This window comes from Triplophysa dalaica, chromosome 12 (genome assembly GCF_015846415.1).
Source record: "Triplophysa dalaica isolate WHDGS20190420 chromosome 12, ASM1584641v1, whole genome shotgun sequence".
In the NCBI taxonomy this organism is placed as follows: Eukaryota; Metazoa; Chordata; class Actinopteri; order Cypriniformes; family Nemacheilidae; genus Triplophysa; species Triplophysa dalaica.
In genome coordinates, this window is record NC_079553.1 from 23,363,830 (window position 1) to 23,381,061 (window position 17,232).

The window sequence follows — 17,232 nt, forward strand, 5'->3', positions numbered from 1 at the left end:
TTGTTCTTGTTGTTTTGCTGTTTGCTCGGATTGTTTGCAATGGCGAAAACACTTCCTCACTCATTCATTTGCAGTGGGTCTGTGAATGACGTGACTCAGCGCTGCCCTCTGTCGGTCAGGTAGAGCACACGTTCTCATTTGTATTGCGCATGTGTTGAAGTCGGACGTCCGCGCTGTGAAGTTGACCTGAATGAATATGTGGAAACTATCCGAAGTTCTACTAATTCGAAAGCTTTGAAATCTGTATCTCCGTATTCACCCTGTGTTTCTTCTTAAGAAGTCATTTTATTACCTTATTTTTGTTTTAATGTGGTTAATTATCAGTGTTATACTTGAACAATAAAAAAATAAAAATGTTAAAACATAAAAAAAGAGTATGCGCAGGAGGCTGTGTGGACGCGTTTGTGCGCGAGACGAACGCCAAAGTCAAGTATGCCCGCTAGCGTCTGTCTGTGGTTTACACCGCACAGCTCTTCACCAGCGGCCTCCGTTACATCTGCATTTCTTTTTTTATTTCATAATTAGTTTTGGCTGTTTTGTGTCAGCTTGAATAACCGTAATATCAGAATGACAGACAGCAGCCACAAATAAATGACAGTCATCTCTCTCGACTGACTCAATGTTTATGAAGCTTTATTGACGTTAAATACATGAAGTTAAAGGTTGTGAAAAGTAGAAATAAAGACTCTTGTTATGTTTGCTTTTATTTCAGTCACACTGGAGCTCACAGCAGGTTTACACTGTCAGTTTTCCGTCAGACCTGGTTTTCTCTATACTGTTTAAACACACACTTCATGTTTTATCACTCAGATTCTCATCCCGTCACGCCGAAGCGCGGATGATGCGCGCTCATACCTGAGCAGAAGAGATCGGGGACGCGTGCGAGAGTGATGCTGCTGCCATGGCAACAGACCATCATGTGCTCAGACATTGATTTCACATATTTATTTAAGATCTCAATCTTCCTTGACGTCATGAGGAATCCAACGATCTGCTTCTGTGAGCTCAACAGGTAGAATCTGACCAGAGCGAATCTGACTGCTGCGACTGCTGTTATTATGGGATGGATAGAGATGATGATGTTCGAGGAGGAAGATGAGAAGGAATAAAAGCGCTCTGTGACACGAGGACGGACGCGCGCGTCTTGAGCTCCAGTTATTCTCGGTCCGTTTCTCCTGTTGAGCATCTCCATGCGTCTGATTATGATGACGCGCCGTCGCGCGTCTGATCATTGACTGATGTGCGCGCGTGCGTTTGTTATTGATAGACGTGTGTCCTGTTAGTGCCGTGTCTTGTAAAACCGCACATGTCGAGCTGTCAGCGAGAGGCGTCACCGTAACAGGCGGGAATCCCTGGATCGGATCACAGACCAGAGACGGGTCGCTTTCGGTGATGTCGGAGCTGCCGGGCCTCAAGGACGCGCGTGAGGGGAGAAATTATGAGGAGTGATGGACGGGCGCGTCAAGGGCGAAGAGAGCGTCATCGACTCGCGTTTATTCGGCGGCTCAAGGGCGTTTGAACATGTCGAGGACGGGTCGGAGGACGGCGGGGCGAGGCGTCCACTGGAGGAAGCGTGAAGGAGCAAATGTCGTTTTACCAGCTCTAAGGTCAAAGTAACGCGAGCTCGTTATTCTTCTGTATAAACGAACGATCTCACGCGGATCAGATCGCGTTTATCTGACAGAAGCGTAACAGGTCATCCGAGAAAGAGAAAGCGTTTGAGCGCGTGCGTCTTTGTGTGTGTGTAGTCTCCTATCCGACACGCGCCTGTCATCGGTATGGAAGGTGCTGCGGGCTCTGCGGACCCTCGGCCCGTCCGTAGCGGTGACTCCAAAAGGCGCAGTAAAAGCAGCCTTCCGTCTCCAGGTTACCGCCTCTCACAGGCATCCCTGGAGGGCGACCGGGGTGAGCTGCCAACCGGGCGACGACGCCCCTCTATCATGAGCTCGACCCGCGATGGTGGGCCATTCCACCCCCTCCCTCGGCCTGCCCCGGGTTCGGCCCCGCCCACAGTGCAGCGTTCCGTGGGCTTCGCCGTCTCCCGGGCCGCTCTGGCGTCCACCTCCTTTACGGGCACCGGGATGGTCGTGGTGGCCGCCGGACCCGATACCACCACCACGACGGCGGCTGGGAGCCCGGAGGTCGCGCTGGGTCTGGACGGAGAAGATTACAGTTACTCGAACCAGTCCACGTTCATCCAGCGGCAGTTGGGGGCGATGCTGCAGCCGGGGGTCAACAAGTTCTCGCTGCGCATGTTCGGCAGTCACAAGGCCGTGGCGCTGGAGCAGGAGAGGCTGAAATCAGCCGGAACCTGGATCATACACCCATACAGCGACTTCAGGTACACACAAAGAGAGAGAGAGAGCATGAGAGAGAGAGAGAGAGTGAGAGAGAGAGAAAGAAAGAGAGAGAGAGAGACTGAGAGAGAGAGAGAGAGAGAGAAAGAGAGAGAGAGTTTTAGAGAGAGAGAGAGAGACTGAGAAAAACAGAGAGAGAGAGAGAGAGAAACAGAGAGAGAGAGAGAGAGTGTGTGTGAGAGAGAGAGAGAGAGAGACAGAGAGAGAGAGTGGGAGAGAGTTTTAGAGATACAAGAGAGAGAGAGAGAGAGAGAGAGAGAGAAAGAGAGAGAGAGAAAGAGAGAGAGTTTTAGAAAGAGAGAGAGAGAGACCGAGAGAAACAGAGAGAGAGAGAGAGTGTGTGAGAGATAGAGAGAGTTTTAGAGAGAGAGAGAGAGAGAGAGAGACTGAGAGAGAGAGAGAGAGAGTGTGTGAGAGATAGAGAGAGTTTTAGAGAGAGAGAGAGAGAGAGAGAGAGAGGAAGAGACAGAGAGAGTTTTAGAGAGACAGAGAGAGAGAGAGAGAGAGAGAGAGAGAGTGTGTGTGAGAGAGAGAGTTTTAGAGAGAGAGAGAGAGAGACTGAGAGAGAGAGAGAGAGTGTGTGTGAGAGAGAGAGAGACTGAGAGAGAGAGAGAGAGAGTGTGTGTGAGAGATAGAGAAAGTTTTAGAGAGAGAGAGAGAGAGAGAGAGTGTGTGTGTGTGAGAGATAGAGAGAGTTTTAGAGAGAGAGAGAGAGAGAGGGAGAGAGTTTTAGAGAGAGAGAGAGAGAGAGAGGGGGGGGGAATTTTAGAGAGAGAGAGAGAGAGAGGGAGAGAGTTTTAGAGAGAGAGAGAGAGAGAGAGAGTTTTAGAGAGAGAGAGAGAGAGAGAGAGAGACAGGTTACATCTGTTTATTTGATCTTGTGTATTTCAATGAAAGTTGGACATGAGTGATATCCACTTTACTAATAAAACACCCAAACAAGCACGACATCATCACTGAGAGACCAGAGATAACACAAATCATTTAGGACAAACTCTACTCATGTAGCCCGAGCGTGACACTCCCCGTCTGACCTGCGCTCACATACTTTAACATCCGCATCCGAGCACACTGTGGAGTAAACATAAACATAGTCTCTCTCATGTTGCTGTAAATCTGTATGTGAATCTTTCTTCAGTGGCTCACAAGAAAAGATATTTAGAGAAATGTCTCAGTTGTAGTCAATAGAGTTCAATGTTATTCTTCAAAATATCTTCTTTTGTGTTCTGAAGGAGAAAGAAACTCATACAGGTTTGAGTAAATGATGAAAGTCATTCCCTTTCCCTTTTTTTCTTTTCACACCGCAAATTTAAATGTGTTCTGGAATGGATGTTGACATGTATGTTGATTACGTTAAAGACACACATGTGATGTGATGATGTGATTGATTTGGGTTGTTTGAGAAGTCACAGTGTGTGAATATGCACATGAGCACCACCAGTCTGTCTGCTATCAGATGATGAATATGAATCAAATATTCATCATCTGCTGCATTATTCATTCAGTGTATTTATTATGTATTATTCAATCACATAACCGCCCAATTATCTTCAACTGGAGCTATGAATACAGAAATGAGAATGAGAGATGTGTGCACTGTTATTGTCCTAAATCTGATGTTATATTATTTGCGCACAGTCTCTGCTGCAGTTACACCTGCACATCATCACATCATCTTTATCTTAAATATAATAAAATAATCATAATCTGCTTTAAGAGTTTTCACTGGGGGTCTGTGGTGTAGACAGCGAGGATGTTGATGATCAGCTGGATGTCTGTGTAATCACTCCATGCAGCACCGTCATCAATACTATTGATCTCCTTGCCACAGACTGTGAGACATGAGGAGACACGGCTCAGATGTTTCTCTTTCATATCTCAGGAGGTGTGATGGGGTTTTCATTTGTCTTTCATTTAGTCTCAATTGCTTATCAGAAGAAATAAAAACAAATGTATTGAGAGTGTAATGTTGTAAACACATGAAGAGTCTGGATGTGTAAATCAATGTAAAATCATCTGGATTTGAGTAAATGTGATGAGAAATGTTTGAGATCTTCACTAATATTGACTTTTGATTGCAGACGAGACAAATGTGAGCTCAGTTTGACACATTGTTGACATCTCTACTCAAACTCTCATGATGGAGACATTTCTGTCTGTCTTTCCCTCTAACTGTCTATCTGTCTGTCTGTCTGCCCTTCAGTCTGTCTCACTGTCTGTGTGTCTGTCTGTCTCACTGTCTGTCTCAGTGTCTATCTGTCTGTGTCTATGTTTGTCTTTCCCTCTGACTGTCTTCCTGTCTGCCCTTCTGTCCGTTTGTATTTCTCCATGTCTGTCTTTCCCTCTGACTGTCTGTCTATCTGTCTGTCTGTCTGTCTCTATGTCTGTCTTTCCCTCTGACTGTCTGTCTGTCTGTCGGTGTGTGTCTGTCTGTCTGCCCTTCTGCCTGTCTCACTGTCTCTATGTCTGTCATTCCCTCTGACTGTCTGTGAGTCTGTCTGTCCTTCTGTCTGTCTCACTGTCTGTCTGCCTGTCTCACTGTCTCTATGTCTGTCATTCCCTCTGTCTGTCTGTGAGTCTGTCTGTCCTTCTGTCTGTCTGTCTCTATGTCTGGCGTTCCCTCTGATTGTCTGTCTGTCTGTGTGTCTGTCTGTCTGTCTGTCTGTCTCTATGTCTGTCTTTCCCTCTGACTGTCTGTCTGTCTGTCGGTGTGTGTCTGTCTGTCTGCCCTTCTGCCTGTCTCACTGTCTCTATGTCTGTCATTCCCTCTGACTGTCTGTGAGTCTGTCTGTCCTTCTGTCTGTCTCACTGTCTGTCTGCCCTTCTGCCTGTCTCACTGTCTCTATGTCTGTCATTCCCTCTGACTGTCTGTGAGTCTGTCTGTCCTTCTGTCTGTCTGTCTCTATGTCTGGCGTTCCCTCTGATTGTCTGTCTGTCTGTGTGTCTGTCTGTCTGTCTGTCTGTCTGTCTGTCTGTCTCTATGTCTGTCGTTCCCTCTGACTGTCTGTGTGTCTGTCTATCTGTCTGTCTCTATATCTGTATTTCCCTCTGTCTATCTGTCTGTCTCTATGTCTGTCGTTCCTTCTGACTGTCTGTCTGTCTGTCCTTCTGTCTGTCTGTCTGTCTGTCTGTCTGTCTGTCTCTATATCTGTATTTCCCTCTGTCTATCTGTCTGTCTCTATGTCTGTCGTTCCTTCTGACTGTCTGTCTGTCCTTCTGTCTGTCTGTCTGTCTGTCTGTCTGTCTGTCTCTATATCTGTTTTTCCCTCTGTCTATCTGTCTGTCTCTATGTCTATCCTTCTTTCTGACTGTCTGTCTGTCTGTACTTCTGTCTGTCTCACTTTCTGTCTGTCTCTATGTCTGTCGTTCCCTCTGACTGCCTGTCTCACTGTCTGTCTGTCCGTCTGTCTCTATGTCTGTCTTTCCCTCTGACTTTCTGTCTGTCTGCAGGTTTTATTGGGACCTCCTGATGCTCTTGCTGATGGTGGGGAATCTCATCATTCTTCCAGTGGGCATCACGTTCTTCCAGGATGAGAACACGGCTCCGTGGATCCTTTTTAACGTGGTGTCAGACACGCTCTTCCTGGTGGATCTGGTTCTGAATTTTCGCACGGGCATTGTGAAAGAGGACAGCACAGAGATCCTGCTGGACCCTAAAGCCATCCGTCAGCGTTACCTAAAGAGCTGGTTCCTCGTGGATTTTGTGTCCTCGATCCCAGTGGATTACATCTTCCTGATGGTGGATCTGGAGGCTCGGCTGGACTCAGAGGTCAGTCTGTGGGCTGGTCTGATCTGGTCTGATCTGGGTTTGTGTGCTTTCCATCAGATCTTCTTCTCTCTCCTCCAGGTGTATCGGACCGCTCGAGCGCTGCGGATTGTTCGATTCACAAAGATTCTTAGTCTGCTGCGATTGTTGCGTCTGTCTCGACTCATACGATATATCCACCAGTGGGAGGAGGTGAGACCCACACAGACAGACAGACGTGTGATCACATGACACTTGTGCGTGTGTGTGGTGGTCACGGTTTGTGTTCTGCCACACAGATCTTTCACATGACGTATGATCTGGCCAGTGCGATGGTGCGGATTGTCAATCTGATCGGCATGATGCTGTTGTTGTGTCATTGGGACGGCTGTCTGCAGTTTCTGGTGCCCATGCTGCAGGATTTCCCGTCTGACTGCTGGGTCTCCAAAAACGACATGGTGGTGAGACAGTTTAAAGTGTGTCGACACAACTCAAACACTTTCAATCACTAATTCTGTCCTCTCGTCTGTCATTTATTTAGTCAGAACTTACATTTCATGTGTGTGTCTTTGTTTATGAATGTGTGAGTGTTTGTGTGTGTATATATGTGTGAGCTTGTTTGAGTGTGTTTTCGATAGTGTGTTTGTGTGTATGCTTATGAGTATGAATGTGTGTTTGCTGGCGTGTGTGTGTTTGTGAGTGTGTACGTGTGTGTGTTTATGAGTGTGAATGTGTGGGTTTGTGTGTTCTGGCTTGGCTTCATCCAAGGTGTGATTTTTGGCTTCAGCAGTCTGAGAGAGTTACAACATAAATGACCACAGGTGATGCTTTACCCTGTTAGAAAGTTCCAGCAGAATGTGATGTCAGGTTTGTGTGTGTGTGTGTGTGTGCGCGCGCGCGCGCGTATGTGAGTTCAGGTGTGATGTGGGGAAGCAGGTGTGTGTTCATGTGTTTGTAATGTTTCTGCATGCATCTGCTTGTCCTTTTGGAATATTGAGGCAACAAAAAATAGTCCTAATTAAAAACACACACACACACACACACACACACATGAAGCTAACTCACTACAGTGCACATAAGGGTTTTCACGGCTGTTGTCATGGTAATGGTTGCCGCGCAACAGATGCTCTGTGTTTATTTTAGTCGTTTGTGTGTTGAGTCAATTATAAACATAAAATCATTCACAAACAGCAGCAGATCTCATTCAGACTAGAGAGAGAATGAAACGTCAACATCAAAAGGTCTCAAACTTTAGTGTCAGGCTGAAATCTCAGGTCAACACAAGCGACAGTGAAAATCTCCTCCTGACGAGTGTGGAATGTTATTGGGGAGATCCGTCACCACAGTAAAGACATCAGTAAACATCTTTAATAAGAATATTATCTGAACACAACAGACACATTGAGGAGCATGACCTGAACAGAGCTCACAGACGGACAGTGAAGAGTGGCTAAAAGACGTAGTTAAAGCATACTTTCATCTGTGTGTGTGTGTGTCAGAATGAAACGTGGGGCATGCAGTACTCGTACGCTCTCTTCAAAGCCATGAGTCACATGCTGTGCATCGGTTACGGCGCTCAGGCTCCGGAGGGCATGACGGATGTTTGGTTGACCATGTTGAGCATGATTGTGGGTGCCACCTGCTATGCCATGTTCATCGGGCACGCCACGGCTCTCATCCAGTCACTCGACTCTTCTCGACGACAGTACCAAGAGAAGGTGAAACCCCCGTCTGTCTCACTCACAATTTATGGCCATTTACTAAAACAATTCAATTCAGATTCAGTATATTCATTCATTCAACTTAATTTTTATTGTTGCAAACCAGCTTTTTTTTTAAATAATAATAAGGGAAAGAGAAAAAGGGAATTGTTTAGTTGAAGTATATAATTTAATTAAGGTATATTATTATGCCGTCACCGGCCCCATCTCTGGAATTTCTCCCCTCTCCCCTTTTAGTGTGTGTGTTATGTTCGATGCTCCATGTGTTAAGGACTTTGGTTCGTCTAGTAGCTGCTGTAAGATGCTATACAAATAAAATGAACTTGAACTATTAATATCAGGACTGGACACCTAAAATTACAATATACCACTACACTTTGCAACAATACCATAAGATATTTGTTGAAGTTCAAGTATGTTGACGTGCATGTAAGTTGTTAAATGTAAATTGTATATTTTTATGGATCAAGCAAAGTCAGCATGAAGGCAACACTTCACCATACTCCTATTGGTAGTTGCTTCCGAGAGTCGCTCATCATTTGAATAAAGTTTAGCAATTCCTGTTGCCAATGGTCACTGTCGCCTGTGTGTATGTCTATAAATAATCACACATGCATTTTTCACAGTTGATTGTACTGTACATAGATGTTTATTAATGTAATTTTTTCCTAAAATTATGACGATATTTACATATCATGAGCTGGTGTGTTGTGTTTCTCTTTTTGTGTTGTATAGTATAAGCAGGTGGAGCAGTACATGTCATTTCATAAACTACCAGCAGATGTCAGGCAGAAAATCCACGAGTATTATGAACATCGATATCAAGGAAAGATGTTTGATGAGGACAACATTCTGGGAGAGTTGAGCGAGCCTTTAAAGGAGGTCTGTGTCCACACAACCACCACACTCATAAACACATTACGTGAAACATTTTAATGAGTTTTTATTTTTGTTCGCGTGAAGTAACACAAGGCACAGTATACTGTATAGATGTAAATAAAACAGATACAAATAAATGAAAATATTTTTTAATTGTGGGCAAATAAACTGACAAACCTACCATATTAGTGCTCGCATGACCTTTCAACAAATTTACAACAAACAGAACATTTAAAATGGAGACACAAAGTGAGTATTTATTGTTATTTATGAACAAACTGAAAGTAAATGAAGCTCTGTTATTTTAAACAGGAAATTGTGAGCTTTAACTGCCGCAGTCTGGTGGCTAACATGCCGCTTTTCGCTAACGCTGATCCCAACTTCGTGACGGCGGTCCTTACCAAACTGAAGTTTGAAGTGTTTCAGCCCAACGACTTCATCATTCGCGAGGGAACCGTTGGCCGTAAAATGTATTTCATCCAACATGGTCGGGTCAGCGTTCTGACACGCGTCAACAAAGAAACCAAACTCAGTGACGGCTCATATTTTGGTGGTGAGTTTTCCTGTAGCTCTAATGGTAGAGCATTGCGCTAGAAAGGCATAGAGGTAAATGTCTTCAGGATTGAACTCTTCAGGAGCCGTTTGAAGTATTAAATGTAGAAATCTGTCATTTGTAAACGTGCTGTCTCTGTCTGTCACGCAGAGATCTGTCTGTTGACCCATGGTAGGAGGACAGCAAGCGTCCGAGCAGACACGTACTGTCGACTTTACTCTCTGAGTGTGGACAGTTTCAATGAGGTTTTGGAAGAGCACCCCATGATGAGACGGGCCTTCGAGACTGTGGCAGCTGACAGACTCAATCGGATTGGTAATACCTTCCTACCCATAATCCCTTTTCTTTCATGCTGAAAAAAACGGTACTATATGGAGCCTAGAAGAATATCTAACTTTTTGCTCATTTACATGCACACTTTGTTTCATATTTCTCTCCTATTGTCTCGCAGGTAAGAAGAACTCCATTTTGTTGCGCAAGACCTCTCAGGGAGGATCCGTGGCGAGCAGCAGTTTGGGACGGGGCGGAGGTAGCCGCGGTGGCGGTGCAGGCGGTGCCGGCTTGGGTTCTTGTGACAGCATGTTGGTTCAGCAGATCGTTAAGCACGACAGTATGCCCACCATGCAGGACATTGCCGCTGGCAACCGCATCGGAGGCACAATCTCGCCTTGCACTCATCCGGTGATCTGGGCGCCACTGATCCACGCCCCGCTCCAGACTGCTGCTGCCACAACCAACGTGGCAATTGCTTTGATGCATCAGCAGCAGCAACAGCAGCAGTTACAGCAGCAGTTACAGCAGCAACATGCGCTGGGAGCCGCCATTTTCCTTCCCATCTCCCCCTCCCACTCAACCTGCCCTCTTTCACCACCCCGTCCACCCATACTGCACCCTCGTCAGTCCTTTAGCTCCCTAATAGCTTTGATGGGTGGTCTCCCCCCCCGAGGATTCCCTTCATCTGTAACTCCAACACCCTCCCCCTCTGCCATGGGACCAACCGCTGTGGGAGTGGCTCCTACATCAGGTGGAGGGGGTGGTGCTGCAAAGACCCCATCCACACCTGCATCGACAGTTCCTGCCCCTCTACAGGCTGGCAGGACTCTTCATCACAGTCACCGCTTTCACATAGAGCCCACGGGAGGGAGTCAGACATCACCTCTCCATAAAGTTGTGCCTCCCTCCTCAGCCGCTGCAGCATTTTCTGTTGAAGGACGAAGTATTGGTTCTTGTCAGCAGGGGGCTAAAGAGGCATTACTGCGTCATGTTGGAGGAGGCAGCACCCAGGGTCTCCCAATGATTGGTCGACTTACTCAGGAGGCCAGACTGCTCTCGGCCTCTCAACCAACACTGCCTCATCGTAGCTGGGCCGGTGTACAGCCTCACCCACCTCTCCATCGTAAAGCCTCTGGAGGGAATTTGCTGTCGGCCCCCTTCCTTATGTCATCAGGACTTGGTAGAGGCGGTAGTGCAGGTGTTCTGTATTCGAATGCTCCACAAACTAAGGTCACACAAACACCCATCACACACACACCCCTTCTGATGCCCTCCCAGCTGGCACATGCACTTCCACTCACATCAGCACTAGGATCTACTCCATCACCCCTTGCCCCCTTCTCCTCTTTAAAACAGACTCCGTTTTGTTCCACCAACCCCCCTTCAGTCTTTACACCCTCTGGTATAGGTGCCCCTCAAACCCAGCAGCTCAAACCTGGCTCTGCAATTCCGACTCCTCCTTCAACCTCTCCTCCACCCTCACTCTGCCATCCTTCTCAGTTTATCTCCCCTTCTTCATCTTCATCTTCTGTTCCCTCTTTGGCACAGAATGCCCAAACCAAACTCTCTCAGACACCACCATCACCGTTGTCTTACACCACTAATTCACAACCCACCGTAACTCCTTCTCAAGCTCCCATTCAAACCCCTACCCAAACCAAAACACCAACCCCAATTCAAACTCCCACCCAGACAAGAATGCCAACCCCTATTCAAGTCCTTGTGCAGACCTCTAACCAAACTCAAGTATCAGCTGTCACCCAGTCTCAAACAACAGCTGCTATTCAAACTCAGTCCCAAGCTAGATGTCCAACTCCTGTCAACATTGCCAGAGCTGCACAAACTCAAACTCAATCCAACTCTTCAGTTCATAGTCCAGTTCACACCCAAACATCAATGCAAACTCCAGCTAAAACTCTGAGTCAGAGTGCTATAACCCAGATCTCAGCTTCTGGTTCCCAGGTTCTAGGAACTTCTTTAGCCCAATCACCAGGCTTCAATCAAAGCCAAAACTCAACTCCCATCAGTACCCCCACTCAAAGTGGATGTTCATCCCCTGTACAAACCCCAACCACACAGACCCTTATTCCATCCCAAGCTCCTGCTCCTGCTCCTACCCAAACCCCTGCCTTCAAACAAACTCCATCTGCCAAAGCCCCCACTGCTGCACCTTTGACTGCACCACATTCTCCTGCACTCAGTCCGTCTCCATCTGCTGCATCTTCAACTGTATCACATTTTTCTGCACTCAGTTGGTCTCCATCTGCTGCATCACATTCCACTGCACTCAGTCCGTCTCCTGCTGCTGCATCTTCAACTGCATCACAATCTCCTGCACTCAGTCCGTCTCCAGCTGCTGCACCTTCAACTGCATCACGTTCTCCTGCACTCGGTCCGTCTCCAGCTGCTGCATCTTCAACTGCATCACAATCTCCTGCACTCAGTCCGTCTCCAGCTGCTGCACCTTCAACTGCATCACGTTCTCCTGCACTCGGTCCGTCTCCAGCTGCTGCACCTTCAACTGCATCACATTCTCCTGCACTCAGTCCGTCTCCAGCTCCTGCACCTTCAACTGCATCACGTTCTCCTGCACTCAGTCCATCCCCTGCTGCTGCACCTTCAACTGCATCACATTCTCCTGCACTCAGTCCGTCTCCAGCTGCTGCACCTTCAACTGCATCACATTCTCCTGCACTCAGTCCGTCTCCAGCTGCAGCACCTTCAACTGCATCACGTTCTCCTGCACTCAGTCCGTCTCCAGCTGCAGCACTTTCAATTGCATCACGTTCTCCTGCACTCAGTCCATCCCCTGCTGCTGCTCCTTCAAGTGCATCACATTCTCCTGCACTCAGTCCGTCTCCAGCTGCTGCACCTTCAACTGCATCACATTCTCCTGCACTCAGTCCGTCTCCAGCTGCAGCACCTTCAACTGCATCACGTTCTCCTCCACTCAGTCCGTCTCCAGCTGCAGCACCTTCAACTGCATCACGTTCTCCTGCAATCAGTCCGTCTCCAGTTGCAGCACCTTCAACTGCATCACGTTCTCCTGCACTCAGTCCGTCTCCAGCTGCTGCACCTTCAACTGCATCACGTTCTCCTGCACTCAGTCGGTCTCCAGCTGCTGCACCTTCAACTGCATCACGTTCTCCTGCACTCAGTCTGTCTCCAGCTGCTGCACCTTCAACTGCATCACGTTCTCCTGCACTCAGTCCATCCCCTGCTGCTGCACCTTCAACTGCATCACATTCTCCTGCACTCAGTCCGTCTCCAGCTGCTGCACCTTCAACTGCATCACATTCTCCTGCACTCAGTCCGTCTCCAGCTGTGGCACCTTCAACTGCATCACGTTCTCCTGCACTCAGTCCATCTCCAGCTGCTGCACCTTCAACTGCATCACGTTCTCCTGCACTCAGTCCGTCTCCAGCTGCTGCACCTTCAACTGCATCACGTTCTCCTGCACTCAGTCTGTCTCCAGCTGTGGCACCTTCAACTGCATCTTGTTCTCCTGCACTCAGTCCATCCCATGCTGCTACACTTTTAACTGCATCACATTCCACTGCACTCAGTTCATCTCATCTTTCCACCTCCTCTTCCCGAACAGATGAATGGAAAATCCAGGACTTGCCTCAGACATATAAAGACAAAAAGACCTGCTAACCTGTGATGAGTAAGGGGACAATTCAGGAAAAGTTCTGATCGGGGTCTCCTGTTGTTTATGGTTACTAAGGTTAGAGTTGTTGTGCTGACTGTTGGAAGATTTTCCAGTTTTCTCCCATGAATCAAGGTCCAAAAAACAACTAAAAATGTTTGATTCATTAGTAGAACTAGTGTGTTTATAAAGATTCTTCATTGTCCCGGTCATCTTAGAATGTCCACTATTCTATAGCTGCATGGTGGAGTAAAGAAACTAGTTTGTAATATTGTACACATTTTACCAAACAGTAGAGCTGGTAACTCTAATGAGTGTCAGATGCTCTTATTAGACCTTAATACTATTCATCTGATAGGATGAAAGATTTCAATCTTTGATAGTTTAGATACAAATTCTCTCATTTGTCAAAAACCGTTGCTGATAATCTTCAAGCGAATGTACTTTCAGAACATTCAGCGGCATCTGTGTCACCACTGTATAATGTGAGGGAAAGAGTACAATCAGCAGTAGGTCTTTTAGCAGAGCACTTTTCGTCAGGACATTAGCCATAAATCAGCTTTTAATGGGATCAAATGAACACTAGTCATATTTTATCATCACAAACAGCATTTCAGGCGAGTAGAGACGTCCACTGCCAGAGAATCAGATGTAAAAACACAGACAGTCATTCAGTGTGTAGAAAGCTCTATGCAGAACACCAGCTGGTGAATTTTCGAACACATTCTGTCATAATTTACGTTTTCTCAAACGATTACAATCACAGAAAAAAAAATGAAGAGCAAATAACTGAGCTAAGTGTTTTATCTTGAGTATAATAATGTAATCTGTCCAAACATTCTCATACGCCACATTGAAATCATTATAAACCTTGAGTTTGAAAAGATGTTTATGACACATTACGTTTGTGTTCATGTAGATTTCACTGCCTATAAACCTATGGTGCATTGTAAATAGTGAGTTGTGTAGAAAACACATTTCTACAGGACAAAATGAATTTATTCTGTTCTGTTTTGTGTACTTCCCTTTGTTAAGCTATTAGCCAGTGATTACCTGTCAGTATAACATTTAACTCCTGTGATATCACTATCATGGCAAACTGCTTAGGTCACTTACCTTTGACACTGGATCAAAAAACTAAATACAATTTCCTTCTGATCTTTGTGCATCATTAGAGCATGAACCCATTTAAAAATCACATAGAGACAATAGACAATAAGATTTAATTGCACATTTTAATGGATGGTCAGGGTGAAATGTAACTCATGGTTTCAAACGTCACCAAAATGTTAAATTTGCCTTTAGGTACTTACAATGTTCATCACAGGTGTGAAAAACTGTCAAGAATTTAAATGTGTATGAATATTCTGTTGATAAATGGAAGCGATCCATCAGTAGTTTGTGGTCTCAGGTGTTTGATGTTAGTTTTGGACTAAATGACTATTAAGTTCATATTCTAACTCGCTGCTGTGTGTTTGTTTATATTGTGTGCTGCGAGTGCTTTACCTTCAGACCGATGTGTCAGTGTCTCTTTTTGTCTATCACACACACATCTGATGTGTTCTACTGTAGCCGCACACAGACTCTCTCTCTCTCTCTCTCTCCAGTGCTGTTCTTTACTGTTTTGTGCCGATAGTGAGATTATGTCTGAGTTTTTCCCTCTAATACCATGTTGCCTAGATTTAAGGACCAAATGTTTATTCTTATTTGTTGTCACAGCTTTAGCTTTTGAGGAAAAAAATTATGGACTTAATAATACCTGCTATTATATAGAAGAGATATAATAATGACTATGTAAAAAATGACTTTTTTGCCAAATCACAATAAAGTGAAATAATCAGTTTTCTGCGTAAGAATTTGTTAACTCTCTGTCACGCACGCAAGCACACACACACACACACACAGAATAAAATATATTTAGGATAAGCAGCCTCACAGATAATAAAGAATTCCACAAAGAGAGAAACTCATGAGATATCAGTAAACATGTGAGGCCTTCATGAGACGTACAGTAGAGTGCATGTGTGATACAGAACAGAGTAACAGAGGTTCCCCAAAAAGCAAAAATCTTCTGCCCAGATCCTTCATATGTTCTTGGGCAGTTGTGTAAAACGAACCTGGCCCTGTGTCTTTTAGCACAACGGGCCAATAGCGGCACAAATCCGTTTTCCGTTTCATCTGGGGCCAACTCTGAAACTGCTCTGGTTTTTGGTTCCAAACGGGGGACAGATCTGGTCCAGATGCGGAACAGAGCTGGTCTGGAGCTTGCCCTGTGCTGGTTCAGATGAAGAAAACGGATCTGTGCCGCTATTTCCCCATTGTACCAAAAGACACCGGCCCAGGTTCGTTTTACAGAACTGGCCAAGAATTTATGAATTGTTTAGAAAATGATTGTACTTAATAATATTCACAGTAAAAACCACATCATAATTCAATGTTATCCACTACTTCAATGTAAACGTACATTCATTATAAAATTGCACATTACAGTAAATTGATTTATTCAAGGGCTTTGTCTGTTGATCGTTCTTTCATTTATTAAGCATATTAAAACAATTACATTAATACACAAAATAATACAGAAAACAGTGGCATTGTCCATCTTGTCTTTCAGTAGGATAGTTTCTGCACAAAAAGTCAAATAAATGTAACACTCATGTCTTACTATTTAATAAGCTTACAATTAGAACATTTGGAATGAGAACTGTTTTAGCAATGTTTCAATGATATGTTATTGTCAGTATATTTCATTCTAATAAAACATAATAAAACAATATTTACAGTACCATTTCTATAAATCTTGCCGTTCAAACTGTAAATAAAAACAAATGAAAGGACTTGCAAACTATTCAAATCCCATATAAACATACATACACACTGTCCATGTGGTCCAGAGTTTAAATGTACCTTGCAGAATCTGGAAACTGTTAAAGATTGAATCTATTGAAGAAGATGGGCATGGCTATTTCAGATAACGTATGTTTACAAAAAGTATTTTATAATGAATTATAACTAAATTCATAAAAGTAAGCCAGTTTAAAAGTTTAACTACACCTGATTCTTAATACAGTATGATGTTAATTAATTATTAATGACAGCTTTTGAAATAGCTGTTGAATAGTTTCTTGTTTGATCTGAGCTAATCAATTGTCCAGTGGTCAATCCTCCAGATCCTCCACAATCTTTGTTTTTCAGTGTCTTCTACATATTTGATCTCTGTCCACTAATGACTTTATAATGTTGAGATTCATCTTTTCACACTGAGGAAAATTGAGAGACTTATACACAACTATTACAAAAGATACAAACATTCCCTGACGCTCAAGAAGTCAACACAATATATTTAAAGTGAGGTGGGTGTAAATCTCTGAAAATTATAATTTGTGTCAAACTTTATTTGTCCTTCCGGAAACATTTCATATATTTTTTTAATTATTTCAACAAAATAATAACAATTGAAATTGGTCACCCTAGCTAAAGTTTTACATTCACTCGACTTTTGAATGTAGTGTTGACTTCTAGAGTATCATGGAATATATTTTGTAACAGTTGTTTATGAGTCTCTCAATTTTCCTTGGCATAAAAGATGAATCTCATCATTCAGTCACTGATGAAAAAGGGTCAATAATGCAGAAGATGCAGAAAAGCTAAATTGTGAAGGATTTACACCATTAACCTTCAGACAACAGTTTGATCAACAACTATTACAAAACATAAAAAATCTCAATGATTGTTCAGGTAACGTCCTACAGGATTCATTACAATAATCAACACTAGATGGAGACTCAAACTGAAGAGTCATATAGTGAGTCCGTGTGTGACATTCCAGCAATATAACAACTACAAATACATAAAGAAAGATTTAAAATATCGTGAGAATTTATAGCATTTAAACTAAAGAAAAAGTCACACATTGAAACGTGTGTGTGTTCTGGAAGAGATAACACAAACCTGACATGTGTTCTGAGTATGGATGCTGTCAATACCTTGCTAACAGGGAACGTTCCCACAACGTTCACTAACGTTGTTTTGAAGGTATTTAAAGGTTAAAAACA

The 17,232-nt window shown here is 44.4% G+C and overlaps 1 protein-coding gene across 1 annotated transcript; it reads left to right on the top strand.

Moving 5' to 3' along the window:
- Nucleotides 1-759: 759 nt before the first annotated feature.
- Nucleotides 760-15,019, top strand: LOC130433225 (potassium/sodium hyperpolarization-activated cyclic nucleotide-gated channel 4). The gene is made up of 9 exons (XM_056762988.1): nt 760-2,341; nt 5,808-6,126; nt 6,205-6,315; nt 6,402-6,563; nt 7,602-7,820; nt 8,559-8,705; nt 9,015-9,255; nt 9,406-9,570; nt 9,707-15,019. Exons 1-9 carry the CDS (start codon nt 1,779-1,781, stop codon nt 13,183-13,185), a joined length of 5,406 nt encoding a protein of 1,801 aa, XP_056618966.1. The 5' UTR covers nt 760-1,778; the 3' UTR covers nt 13,186-15,019.
- The last annotated feature ends 2,213 nt before the right edge of the window (nt 15,020-17,232 follow it).

Bases quoted from the DNA above. Each gene is read 5' to 3' on its own strand.
- LOC130433225 (XM_056762988.1), top strand. From the start codon at position 1,779: ATGGAAGGTGCTGCGGGCTCTGCGGACCCTCGGCCCGTCCGTAGCGGT. The intron at 2,342-5,807 runs GTACACACAAAG...GTCTGTCTGCAG, and splicing joins CACCCATACAGCGACTTCAG to GTTTTATTGGGACCTCCTGA. The intron at 6,316-6,401 runs GTGAGACCCACA...TCTGCCACACAG, and splicing joins ATATCCACCAGTGGGAGGAG to ATCTTTCACATGACGTATGA.